This window comes from Haemorhous mexicanus, chromosome 2 (assembly GCF_027477595.1).
Source record: "Haemorhous mexicanus isolate bHaeMex1 chromosome 2, bHaeMex1.pri, whole genome shotgun sequence".
Classification (NCBI taxonomy): domain Eukaryota; kingdom Metazoa; phylum Chordata; class Aves; order Passeriformes; family Fringillidae; genus Haemorhous; species Haemorhous mexicanus.
This window is the reverse complement of record NC_082342.1, coordinates 1,341,659-1,354,836: the sequence shown is the minus strand read 5'-3', so window position 1 is coordinate 1,354,836 and position 13,178 is coordinate 1,341,659. Positions and strand designations below refer to the sequence as shown.

At 61.8% G+C, this 13,178-nt stretch overlaps 1 protein-coding gene across 1 annotated transcript in view; it reads left to right on the top strand.

Moving 5' to 3' along the window:
* The window catches only part of ARHGEF17 (Rho guanine nucleotide exchange factor 17), a 31,016-nt gene extending 19,212 nt beyond the window's left edge, over positions 1-11,804 (top strand). The window contains exons 2-21 of the mRNA XM_059871402.1: positions 1,671-1,748; positions 3,953-4,135; positions 4,525-4,641; positions 4,919-5,011; positions 5,346-5,522; positions 5,793-5,843; positions 6,151-6,260; positions 6,370-6,455; positions 6,564-6,682; positions 6,921-7,134; positions 7,249-7,322; positions 7,438-7,631; positions 7,744-7,994; positions 8,320-8,566; positions 8,648-8,734; positions 8,831-8,898; positions 9,224-9,372; positions 9,472-9,646; positions 10,299-10,541; positions 11,030-11,804. Coding sequence (XP_059727385.1) covers positions 1,671-1,748; positions 3,953-4,135; positions 4,525-4,641; positions 4,919-5,011; positions 5,346-5,522; positions 5,793-5,843; positions 6,151-6,260; positions 6,370-6,455; positions 6,564-6,682; positions 6,921-7,134; positions 7,249-7,322; positions 7,438-7,631; positions 7,744-7,994; positions 8,320-8,566; positions 8,648-8,734; positions 8,831-8,898; positions 9,224-9,372; positions 9,472-9,646; positions 10,299-10,541; positions 11,030-11,220 — 2,907 coding nt within the window. The 3' untranslated portion in view covers positions 11,221-11,804. The remainder of the gene's footprint in view (positions 1-1,670; positions 1,749-3,952; positions 4,136-4,524; positions 4,642-4,918; positions 5,012-5,345; positions 5,523-5,792; positions 5,844-6,150; positions 6,261-6,369; positions 6,456-6,563; positions 6,683-6,920; positions 7,135-7,248; positions 7,323-7,437; positions 7,632-7,743; positions 7,995-8,319; positions 8,567-8,647; positions 8,735-8,830; positions 8,899-9,223; positions 9,373-9,471; positions 9,647-10,298; positions 10,542-11,029) is intronic.
* Positions 11,805-13,178: the final 1,374 nt, after the last annotated feature.

Genomic DNA, 13,178 nt, shown 5'->3' with positions numbered 1-13,178 from the left:
TGAGGAATGCAGTGGGGCACATCCTGCCTTTGCCCACGGGTGGCTTTGCCCTGCTGGGATGGTGCCTTTCCCCCAGCTCTGCTCATCCCAGTGGGAATTTGCCCCTGCCAGGGTAATACTGGTGCTGTAAGGGTGGAAAAAATCCCCTTGCCAACAGTTGGGCCTCATCTTGCGTGTCCCCACTGCTGCTGGTGCAGCTGAGCCTGTGCAGCTCCTGGGTCTGACCCTTGGCTTTGGTGCTGAGCTGGGACAGCTCTAGGAAAAAAAAGGACCAGCAGGGAACTACAGGCTGGGTGAGAGTTGGGGAAACTGAGGCAGTTTGGGGTATCAGATTCCCCTAAGCTCCATCCTCCAGTGAGTGCCCGTCCATCCGTAATTACAGCTAATTAATCCAGCAGTGAGAGTGTTCATAAGCTCTCTAACCAAGTGGGGAGGTCTCAGCTGGTGTTCCCAATATCACCATGGTTTCCTGATTCCTGGAGAGCCTTGGACCCGTCACCAGCATTTGGCTCTAGACAAGAGTTTCCTCCATGCTTGGTTCCATCAGCAGCCTGGTGGGGAGTGGGGAAACTGAGGCACAGCTCTGTCCTAGAGCGGGATCTGGCCAGGATCCCTCTCCATTGCTCCCTGGGGACCACGAGGGGCATGGTGGCCTCTCTCCGTGGTGAGGATGGTCACATTTCTTCCTGTGGCTGCAGAGCAGCTTCACAGCTCATTGTGTCCCCTCTAAGGAGGACACAGCCCCATGTATCCAGGGGCTCATCCCACAAGACTGAGGACATTTGGGGTGTCTCACATCCAGGGTCTCTGGAGATTCTGCACATGCAAAACTTTTGGGGTATCTGTGCACTCAGGGCATCTCTGCACTAAAAGCTTTTGGGATGTCTCTGCACCTGGAGTCTCTCCTTCCCCTGCAGAACCTTAGGGGTGTCTCTGCACCTAGAATCTCTGGGTGTATCCAAACACAAAACTTCTGGGGTATCACTGCACCTCTGGAGCATTTCTGCATCCAAAACCTTTGGGCCCCAGGGCCCTTGGGGCATCTCTCACCAAAATCTCTTGGGGTGCCTCCCACCCAGCAGCCTCGAAGCATTTCACACCCAGAACTTCTGGGGTGTCTCTGCTCCCAGAGCCTTTGGAACATCTCACACCCAAAGCTTTTGGGGTGTCTCATGCCCTGGGCTCTGGAGCACTGGCCCCCCAGGCTGAGCTGCAGCGAGTGCACACGAGAGGGGGTCCCTGAGCCCCACAGCCATGAAGACCCCGACCCATCTGCTTCCCAGGGCTCCCCACCACCCCACTAATGGCCTCCCGTGGGGCCACAGCCCAGCCCCAGGGTGCCCGGGGTGCTGGGCGGGAGGCGAATTCCTGCGGGTCCGCTCGGAGCGGAGCCGCTGGAGAGCCAGAGGGCTCCGGCTCCGACCCATGTAGGGCTGTGAGCTCCAGGGCGGGCTCCTGACGCGGCCGCGGAGGAAACCAGGCGTCTGTGCGCTCGGTGTCATGTACTTCCTAATCCTCCCGGATTCCTCCATCGGGCTGGAGAGGCAGCGCAGGGGAGCTGGACGCCAGCCGGGCTCCTCCGGTGTTCAGCCTCCCCAGGCAGCCCCAGCACGCCGCTCCCCCAGCCCGGCTCACCCCAAAACGCCCGTGTGTCTTTTCCCCCTCGGCAGGACATGAGGAAACACGTCATCATGACCCTGCTGGACACCGAGCAGTCCTACGTGGAGTCCCTGCGCACCTTGATGCAGGTAAGGTGGCACGGCCGCGGTGTGACACCCCGGAGCGAGGCACGGGGCACCGTGCTCACCCCAAATCCTGGCTCTGCGGGCTGTGCCACGAGCTGGGTGGCACCGGGGTGGCTTGGGGTGACGGGGGGATGTTGGGGACAGCGGGAGCAGAAGTGAGAGCGCTGTGACAGCAGTGTCAAGAACGGGGTGGGTGTGGGTGTGTGTGTGTGTGTGGGTGTGTGTGTGTGTGTGTGTTACCTCCATGCCCCTGTGACATTCCCAGTGTGCTGTCACCTGGCAGGTAGCCTGTCCCCAAGTCTCCTGCCGTGCTTGCCTTCCAAAATCTCCTCCTCATGTTGCACCCCATGTCCCGATGGCCCTGCCATGGTGGGGGAGCCCTGAAATCCCCCATTCCCTCGTGCTCCCGTTTCCTGCTGGGATCATCACCTGCAGACCTGAGCCAAAGGTTTTTCTCGGGCTTTTTTTTGCTGAGCTGGTTCCAAACCCCCTGGAGCAGCCTGGCCTGAGGGTCCACCCCGCGTTTCAGATGTTAATGAAGGTGTTTCAGCAGGTTAATGATGGTCAACGCCCTGGAGACGTCACCTGGCCGAGGTGTGGCTTGTCTAACCACATCCCTGCAGGGGGAAACAGCACAAACTCTGAGCTCTGCACGAGCAGTGCCTGTGGGACCTCTGTGACCGTCCACAAGGGCATGGGGCACTCCATCCCACACTGCCGTGGGCTCTTCCCATAAATGCCCCAAAAGGATGCCCCCAAGGTGGACACAGATGTGCTGCAGGAGGGGAGGACCCACTGGCTGCTGCCCGTGCAGACCTTGGCTTAGAGGGGCATGAGGACCCTGGCTCTGGGGCTGAATTTGAGGGGAGCTGTACAGGGTTTGGAACCTGGGGGTGTCCCTGCTGGTCTTGGCATGGGGAGAGTCTGTTCCATGGTCTGTGCATCCTCTGAGGTGGGAGGGACACGGGTGGGAGCCACGGGGTGTTAATGCCTGAGCTCTTGTCCATGGCACCTGTCCTGACACAGTGCCACCGGGGGGACCTGGCTTTCTGGCAGGGATCAGAGGGCTCCAGGTGTCCCCAGCTCCCTGTCCCAGCTGGGACAAGGTGCTCAGATCCTTGTCATGGCTTGGTGGCACTTAGCATGGGACACCTTGGAGCATCATCCTGCAGCCAAGACAGATGGTGCATGGGCAAGCCCTGCCTGCTGTCCGTGTGTGCTGCAGCAAGGGCTGTCTCCATGCTCCTCTGCCCAATGTGGGAAGCACAGGATGCATGGCACAGTCCATCCCAGCTCCTGCTGCAGGTGCTGGACACAGTAGGACAGGTGAAGGGGGTTAGGAGCCTCAGGCTGAATTTGGTCCTTCTAACTTGGGTCTCCATGAGATATCTGGCATCAGCTTGAGGAACGTGATCCCTGGGGAATGACTCCTTCTTGACCAGCTTGGTTGGAGAGGTCTGAAGCCACTGGAGATGGGTCCTGTCCTCACTGCTCAGCTCCGTGATCCTCCACACATCCTGAAAGCCACCAGCACCCTGTACTGGTCAGACTGAGCAGGTGGCAAGGCTTGAGAAGACCTTCCACATCCCGCTGCATCCCCTGCAAATCCATCTCTCCCATTCCAGGGGCACTCCTCCTCTCTGCAGCTCTGCCCCATGGATGGAGGAAAGGGGTTTCATAGCAGAGCCACCTCAGCCATTGCTGAGGACCTGCTGGCCCTGAGTATTGCTCCTTGGCCATTGTGTGGCAGTCCAGGGCATGATCCAGTGGGTGCATCCTGCTGGTCCAGCCCCTCCTGGCTCCAAACACCCTAAATCCCACCAGGAACACTCCGGCATTTGGATCCTGGGGTCGTGTTGCTGTGATTTCCAAGCTAGGTCAGGCAGATGGAGGTGCTGAAGGCTCATGGCAGCAAAGGGCTCTGAAGGCCCTGGGACAGAGGATCCTGTGCCATGCAGGTTCCTCGTGCAGAGCTGTCCCCCTCCCCACCCAGCTGTGGGGATTCACTGACTGCCATGGGACCCAGGAGGGCTGAGTTGCAAAACCTGTCTGGTCCTGCCGGTGGGTCCCACAGCCCAGCATCCCCTGGAGGAACCCCCTGCTGCAGGGTGCCATCCATCCCCGTGGTTATGTGGGCTGAGGGATCCAGACTGGCTGGGGAGGGAGAGGAAACCTCCAGGGATGCCGGTGCCTCTCCTTGCCCGCAGGGTTACATGAAGCCGCTGAAGCAGCCGGAGAACTCCCTGCTCTGCGACCCTTCGCTGGTGGACGAGATCTTCGACCAGATCCCCGAGCTGCTGGAGCACCACGAGCAGTTCCTGGAGCAGATCCACGACTGCGTGCAGAACTGGCACGAGAAGCAGAAAGTGGGCGACCTCCTGGTGCAGTCGGTAGGTCCTGGCGGGGCGATTCCCCCCGGGAATGCGGGTGTGCCCGCTCCTGGGCACAGCCCCAGAGCAGAGGTTTCGGAGCAGGAGGCAGAGGAGTGATGAAAGGATGGGCCAAGCAGGCCTGGGATGGAGAAGAGGAGACGATCTCCAGGCCTGCTGTCTGCTTAGCATAAGGGTGGGAGCTGCTGCTCCCGGCTGGCTCTGCAGCTCCGCGTTTCTGCCTCGGGAGCACAAACGTCAGGGCTGAAAAATCGAGGTGGGCGGACAGCGGGTGAGCCCTCCCTGCGCCAGCCCAGAGCCAGAGTTAACCCTTGGGGCAGCTTCTTCCAGGCTCTCCCAGTGTGCCCACCATCCATGCTGGATCTAGCCCTGTTTTCCCCCCCACCCAGTTCTCCAAGGATGTGCTGGTGAACATCTACTCTGCCTACATTGATAACTTCCTCAACGCCAAGGACGCCGTCAGGATCGCCAAGGAAGCCCGGCCGGCTTTCATGAAGTTCCTGGAGGTGGGTCCTGGTTCCTGTCTCCATAGATCCTGGCCACGATCTCGAGCCAGGCAGGATGGGAGTTAATGGGAGCAGATTTATTGCCAGACTGGGAATTTCCCCCCGCACTGCTTGGTTTTGTTTCAAAGAGGATCAGTTGGGATGAACCAGAATCACTCCATATGGTGTGGAAGTTTGGACCCCAAACCACAATGGGTGATCCTGGCTTAGTGGGAAGCTGTGTCCCTGCTATGTCCCACCAAGGGGCCCATCCCTGTCCCTCATGGGTGTTTTGCAGCAAAGCATGCGGGAGAACAAGGAGAAGCAGGCCCTGTCAGACCTGATGATCAAGCCTGTGCAGAGGATCCCACGATACGAGCTGCTGGTGAAGGTGGGTGACACCAGGGTGGCAGTGTCACACCGGCAGCGGGGAGGCCACGACTCCTCCTCACCTCCACGCAGCTTTCAGGGCTCGCAGATCTTTTCCCACCCCTTGTCACAAAGTTGGTGTCCCCAGGTGTGCACATGGCTCTGCCCTCCTGGAGATGGTTACTCCAAGGACAGTCACCCTGCTGCCCCCCTCCACGGTCCCCTTACCCTCAGCCTTTCTGCTGGACATGTCCCCCCCTCCCCAGGGCTGGCTCCCATCCCCAGGGGCTGGGGCAATGGCAGTGCCAGTGTCCAGGTGCTGCCAGAGGTGACAGCCTGGCCCTGTCCCCCGGCAGGACCTGCTGAAGCACACGCCCGAGGACCACCCCGACCACCCTTTCCTCATCGACGCCCAGCGCAACATCAAGCAGGTGGCCGAGAGGATCAACAAGGGCATGAAGAGCGCCGAGGAGGTGGAGAGGAACGCCCGCATCGTGCAGGAGATCGAGTCCCACATCGAAGGGATGGAGGATGTACGTGGGGGGGGCATCACGTGGGGTCACGCTTTCCTTCTCCTCAAAATGTCCTCGTTTCTGCTCTTTTGGGTCACCCCAGGCCACTTGGGTCACTTGTTTTCTTCTCCAGGTCCAGCTTTCCCCATTATCGTTTGGTCTATGTGGGCTCCTGGGGGTTTGGGAAGGGGCTGAGGTCCCAATTCTGAGCTGGGGGATGCAGGGGCAGGCATGAAGGCCACAAAGCTCCCAGCAGTGGCTTCCCAACCATGGGTCTCCTTGTCCCCACAGCTCCAGGCTCCGCTCCGCAGGTTCCTGCGCCAGGAGATGGTCGTGGAAGTGGTGAGAGTGGGGTCTGTGGGGCCATGGGACCCCTCTGGGGGGGCAGTGGGAGGCTGTGAGTGCGTCATGGGGTGCCTGTGTGCCCATGGGAGGATATGGATGGATGGGTGGATGGATGGATGGAGGGAGGGAGGGAGGGATGGATGGATGGATGGATGGATGGATGGATGGATGGATGGATGGATGGATGGATGGATGGATGGGCGGGCAAGGCAGCACATGGGGAAACCGAGGCAGGGCCCTCTCCCAGAAGTGGCACAGAGGAGGGATGGTCACTAACCCCCTGGTGTCTCCCACTGCTCCACAGAAGGCGGTGGGTGGGAAGAAGGACCGCTCCTTCTTCCTCTTCACGGACCTGCTGGTGTGCACCACGCTGAAGCGCAAGTCGGGCTCGCTCCGCCGCAGCTCCATGAGCCTGTGAGTACCACCAGGCTTGGGGACACCCCCTGGGTGTTCCTGCCAGCTGGCCTGGCTTTGGGGGGCTGTGGCTGGGGGTGCAGCTCAGCCATCCCCCCCAACCTCCCAGGTACACGGCGGCCAGCGTGATCGACACCGCCAGCAAGTACAAGCTGCTCTGGAAGCTGCCCCTGGAGGACGTGGACATTGTCAAAGGTCTGTCACTGCCTGCTGGGGTGTCCCACCTCACCCCAAAACCCATGGCTGCCCCTGGCTGGTAGTGCCAGGGAGGGAGGGGTTAACGCTGTGTGTGTCCCCACACAGGTGCCTCACAAGCCACCAACAGGGAGAGCATCCAGAAAAGCATCAGCCGCCTGGATGAAGACCTCAACACGCTGGGGCAAGTCAGCAAGCTGTCAGAGACCCTCAGCTTCCCCCACCAGGTATGGGGATGGCGGCCCTGCAGCTGTCCCCTGATTGGATACATTCCCAGTGGGAACACACTGTCCTCAGCCACAGGGGACAGCCTGTGGCAGGGCTGGTGGCCATAAGTATCCTAAAGCCACAAAAGAAGTTGGGGCAGCCTCTTTTCAAGGATGCCAGGGGACAGACAGGGGATTATCAAGCACATGGCTTGTGGTGGCCCGTCCCTGAGAGCTGAAGTGTTTTCCCCATCCCAAGGGCCTGGATGACGTGATTAAGGACCTGATGGCCGCCATCCACCGGGAGCTGTCGGAGAAGCAGTCCCTGTCCTTCAGCATGGCCTTCCCCCCCAACAAGGTGGAGCTCAGCACCACCAAAGCTGACGGCACCGAGTCCTTCATCTTCGAGTTCCCCAACCCCGACGCCCGGCTCGGCTTCGAGCAAGCCTTCGAGGATGCCAAGAAAAAGCTGGGTAACAGCAGGGAGGGGGGAGCTGGATGTGGTGGTGGGCTTGGCATCCCCCCACCCCGCTTTGGTAGACCCCTTTCCTCCATCACTTCTTGATCCCCCAATCTGATTTCCCCAGCTTCCAGCAAAAACTGCCTGGACCCGGAGTTCCTCAAAGCCATCCCCATCATGAAGACGCGGAGTGGGATGCAGGTACTCAAAGTCTGGGCTCAGGCACCCCGCAGGTCCTCCCCACCTCAGTGGTCTTGCTGCCAGACGGCTCCCGTGTCACTCCTGAATAGCCCAACCTTCTTCTGCTCCCTCGCAGTTCTCCTGCGCTTCTCCCAGCCACGGCAGCCCGGAGAGCTCGCACGAGGTTTGGGTTTGCAACAGCGACGGCTACGTGGGGCAGGTTTGCCTGCTGAGCATCCGCAAGGAGCCCACGGTGGAGGCCTGCATCGCCGTCTGCTCCGCCAGGATCCTCTGCATCGCCTCCGTGCCCGGCCTCAAGCGCGCCTACAGGTAGGGCGTGCCCGGCCCCGCGGCGCTGGAGGGCGATGCTGGAGGCGCAGGGCGATGCTGGAGCTGCTTCTCTCCCTCCTTCTCTCCCTCCTTCCCTCCCCGGTGGCGGCAGGGAGCGCGCGGAGCCGCTGGGCAGCCCCTCGGCGGAGCCGGGCCCGGCGCCGCCGGAGGACGCGGGGCCGCAGCCGTGCCTGCACATCTCCATCTCGGGCTCGTCGCTGGAGCTCTCGGAGCCCGTGGAGGGCGGCAACAGGGAGCTGGTGCCCTTCGACAGCGATGACACGGATGATGAGTCCTCGCCCAGTCCCTCCGGGACGCTGCAGAGCCAAGCCAGCCACTCCACCATCTCCTCCAGCTTCGGCAGTGAGTCCTCCCCAGCCCCTGCTAAGGGAGAAATACAATTTTTAGCCCCAAAATTATGGGCAGCTCCATTGTTTTGGTCTCTCTGCCTTGTATTCCTCGGGGGAGTCTGCAGGTGGAGGCTTTTGAGCCTGGGAAAAGAGATGTTGAGAGGCATGGGCCCAACAGTGTGGTTCTGAGATGGGGGGACTTCAGGTGAAGCCTCGTGTGTTTTGGGGCTCAGCATCCCTGTGCCATCCCTTGGGCTTGTCATCACCCATGGTCTCTTCCCCGTGACTTTGGAGGCTGTTGGATGGTCGTGGTCTGAGCCATTCCTCCACCTCCGCAGATGAAGAGATCCCCAGCTGCAAGGAGGCAGCAGTGGAGACGACGAGCTCGGAGGAAGAGCAGGAGCCTGGCTTCATGCCCATCTCTGGCACCTACGGGCAGAGCCGGCACGGCGAGAGCCCCACGGACGGGCGGGCCCTGCGCCGCTCCAGCCGCGGCTCCTTCACCCGCGGCAGCCTCGAGGACCTCCTCAGCCTCGACCCCGAAGCCCACCAGAGCTCCATGTGGCTGGGCACCGAGGATGGCTGGTAGGTCCCCTGGGTGGGAATTCCTGCATGGAATTCACACCAGTCCCTGGGGCAGCCTCAAGCTTTGCTCTCCTCCTGCAGCATCCACGTGTACCAGTCCTCGGACAACATCCGGAACAGGAAGAACAGCATGAAGATGCAGCACGCTGCCGCCGTCATGTGCATCCTGTAAGTGGGCAAGGGGGATCTTCAGCTCTGGGGCAGGCCAGAGCAGGGGATTTTGGGCTTCTGCAGCTGGATGTCAAAGGTGGTTTGTGCCCACAGGTACCTGGATAACCAGGTTTTTGTGTCCCTGGCCAACGGGGAGCTTGTTGTGTACCAGCGGGAAGCAGGTGAGGTTGCATTTGGGATGTCAAAGATGCAGCCCCAAAGTGGTGGCTGTTGGAGGGCGGCTTGGGCAGCCCCTGGGGAGGGATGCTCGGGGTGGCATCCCTGAAGGGATGCTGGAGACACCACACTCAGATGCAGGTGGAGGTGGGCATCCTTCTCCTGGTCCCTGCCTGCCACTGGAACCTCATGGTGGCACCAGTTTATGTCCCCTCTGAGGGGTGACCCAGAGAAAGTTGTCTTCAGCCACCACACCCCATTGTCCGTATGGAGTTGGACTTTCTTTTGGGAACTCTTTAACTCCCCACCCCACTCTCCCCACCCTTTCAGGCCGCTTCTGGGACCCCCAAAACTCCAAGTCCCTGTCCCTGGGCTCACCGGGGAGCCCCATCACCAAGATGGTGGCGGTGGCAGGGAAGCTGTGGTGCGGCTGCCAAAACCGAGTCATCGTCCTCAACACCACCACGCTGGCACAGGAGGTACAGCAGAGGGAGGGCACTCTGGGAGGTGTGACGGGCACCGGTGGCATCACTGGTGGCATCACTGGTGGCATCACTGGTGGCATCTGTCCCCCTCAGCACACGCTGCAGGTGGGGCAGGACGGCGGGCGCAGCGTCACCTGCATGGTGAGCGCGGGCAGCGGCGTGTGGGTGGCTCTGCAGGGCAGCGCCCAGGTGAGGCTGTACCACGCCACCACCTACGAGCAGCTGGCAGAGGCAGACATCACCCCCCCGGTGCACAAGATGCTCGCTGGTAAGTGACACCCGTGACGCGTCTCCAGAGGGTGCCACCGCCAGCTCCAGGGGGTGCCAGCGCCCCTGGGAAATGCCCTGAAGGGTCCAGTGCTGGGAGAGTGAGGATGCTGGGTTTGGGGAAGGAGATGTGAGGCCTTGTGCTCGTGTTGGGCAGCTGGGTAATCCCACGTGGAAATAGGGCAGCCCCTGGGGAAATGGATAATTCCATGGTGAAGCAGGGCGGTAATCCCACAATCACAGAATTGTGGAATTCCAGAATGGTTTTGGTTGGAAGGGACCTTACAGATCATCTAATTCCATCCCTGCCATGGCAGAGACACCTTCTATTGTCCTAGGCTGCTCCAAGCCCCAATGTCCAACCTGGTCTTGGACACTTCCAGGGATCCAGGGAGAGCCACAGCTGCTCTGGGAACCTGTGCTAGGTCCTACCCACCCTCACAGGGAACAATTCCTTCCCGATATCCTCTGGCACTGGGAAGCCATCCCCCTTGTCCTATCAACCCAATGTGATGCCAGCAGCCGGGGAGGGTTGTGAGCTCCCTTCCCCATGTCCCGTGTGCCACAGATCCCCCTGGGAGTGGATCCCTGTGGGTGGGGGGTTCCCAGCCCCGTGGGGCAGGACCAGGCACCGACGGGGCGATGCCCGGCAGGCTCGGATGCCATCATCCGGCAGCACAAGGCCGCCTGCCTGCGGATCACGGCCCTGCTGGCCTGCAAGGACCTGCTGTGGATCGGGACCAGCGCCGGCGTGGTGCTCACCCTGGCTGTGTCCCCCAAGGCGGCCCCCACACTGGTGGGGCTGTCCCAGGGCCACACGGGCCACGTGCGCTTCCTGACGGCCATCGAGCTGCCCGACGGCTTTGACGTCCTCTTCCCGCTGCCCAGGGACACGGGTAGGTGGGGTGGCTGGCACCTCCCCGTCCTGGCGCCTTCTGGGAGCAGTGCACAGTGTTTGTGGGGCTGGGAATGCTGTGCTGGATGGCCGGGAAATGTCGGAGTCCCCGTTCCATTCCTGCCTTGTTCAAATCCGGGGTGAAAAACTGGCAGTGGAGGGTGGGGGAAGCTGGGTGCTCAACTGCCCTCTGCCAGCATGGGCAACCCCAAATTTCCCGGGGAGACCCAAATTCCCAGGGTGCCACCCAGCCCAGCACTGAGGGGGAGGAGGGATGGGAGATGGGATGGGAGCTGGCAGTTTTGATGGAGGAGCTAATTTGGGTTACAGGGGCCAGTTTGGGCTGGGAGGGGCTGTTGGGGTGAGAGGAGGTTTTTGGGGCCGGGATGTGGTGCCTGGGAAAGCGGTGGAGGGCTGATGCGGAGGAGGGATCTGGTGGGGATCGGTGGGGTGGTGGTGACAGCATTTGGGGCGTTCTGCGCTTGGCAGGGGCCGAGAAGCCGAGCGAGGCGGAGAAACGCGACCCGTCGCGGCCCCGTGCCCCCGCCCTGGCCCTGTCCAAGCCCAAGATGTTGGTGATCAGCGGCGGCGACGGCTACGAGGATTTCCGGCTGACCAGCAGCAGCGAGACCGTGGGCCGGGACGACAGCACCAACCACCTCCTCCTCTGGAGAGCGTGACCTGCCCGGGCCCCCCCGGGCCGCCCCGGCCAGGAACGGGGGGTGCCGGCCCCCCTGTGTGCAGAGGGGGGGTCCCGGCCCCCTCCCCACCGCCCCCCACCCCAGCACCTCTCATCTCCGACCCGGCTGCTCTCTGTGTGCTCGGGGCTGGGGGGATGAGCCCCGCTCCCCCCGCCGCCCCCCGGCCGCCGCACTGGACTCGGGGGGGACACGCAGCGCTTCGGGGGCCTCCAGAAGATGGGGAGGGGGCGGGGGTTTGCTCGGGAAGGCGCGGAGGAGGAGGAGGAGGACGGTACCGAGCATCCCTGGGGACCGGCCGGAGGATGCCCGACAGCCAGGAACCTGCCTTGCTCTCCGGTTTTGTGTGTGCCTGCTTCACGGGGCGGGGGGGCGCGGGTCTGTCACCCCCCCCGGCCCCCGGGACCCCCGGCCACGCCGCGGGACCACCCCAGGGACAATCCGCCCGCGGTGTCCCCCCCGGCCCGGGCCTCCCGCTAACCCGCTCGCTCCATCGCCAGCACCCAGATAGCTCTGTTTGTTTGTTCGTTTGTTTTAAATATATATATATATTATATATATATAAACATCCTTATTTATTTGGGGGTTTGGGGGGCAGCCTGGGGCGTCATCGCCGCCCTGCCAGTCCCTCCACTCCGGAGCTGAGGGGTTAAAACTTCCCGGAGCATCGCCCCGAGGGAGAGCCTGACCCCGCTGGGGCGGAGCTGGACCGCGCTGCTGGAGGGGGGGAGCTGATGGAGGGGAGGAGGGAAGGAAATTTGGGTTCTCCCCCTCCTTCTCTGTGATTCCCAGTGGGATTTTGCAGCGTGGGAAGCGGGACGAAGGTGGTGCTGCTGTGCGAAGCATCTCTGGATGAGAACAATCATCTACAGCCACCAGGGCTGTCCCCCCACCCTTAAAATGGGGTGACAGTGTGGGGCACCCTAAAAATGAGACTGTGCTGGACCAGCCCTCCCCCATGTGCCCTTTTTCTCCCCCATTTTCCTGCTTTCACCCCAGGATCCGGGCGAGATCAGTGCTCCCAGATTGGGACACCCTGTTGTCCCCATGGGAGACGTGACAACCGTGGTGTCAGGGATGAATCAGGGTGTCCCCAATCCCACACAGCTGGGTGAGTGACAGGAATGCTGCCATCCCACATGGAGCCATCCGTCTGTCCGTCAGCGGGGTGAGTGGGTGTGTGCTATATTTGGGACGATGAGGATATTTTGGGAAAAGGGGTGGGGGGGATTTCGGTCACTTGGGGGCTCTTTGTTATTAAAGGTCACCCGTGCCAGAACGATCCCAGCGTGGTCTCGTCCTTCACCTCGGGATGGGGTGGCAGGGACAGGGTGAGGAGGGGCACGGCTCCCACCACCCCCTGGTGTCGCTGGGAATGTCACCCACCGGTGCCACTGGTGATGAAGACCCCGGTGGGAGATAGAAACCGCTTCCACCACGGGGGTGCAGTTATTCTGTCCTGGATAACCCCGAGGGGGATATCAGGATATCCCTCCCGGGTGCCACAGAGCATCGGGACGTGGCGCTCCCCGGGTGGACAAAATGCCGAGCAGGGGACACCAGGTCGTCCTGGGGAAAACCGAGGGGAATAGAAGGAACGCGGGGCCTGACGGCAACCGGGTGTCCCCGGTGTGGGAAAACTGTCCCCTAGGGAACAGGGCAAGGCATGGTGTGCTGTAGGACTGGTAGGAAGGCGAGGCGCAGCACCCAGGGGTGCCCCATGCGAGCCCACACTGGGAAGAAAGAAAAAGCAACCCTTTTTCTCGTGAGTTTAAATTCCTGCTGGGCCGGTAACACCCACCCCGATCTGGTTGTTCCCGTTTTCCCCGCGGGTGGGACAAAGCCCATCCCAAATCCCGCCCCCGGCCGCGATCCGCAATTCCCGCAGTCCCCGCTGCGGCCGGGAGGTGGCGCTGCCGAGGGGACAGAGGGGGCGTGGT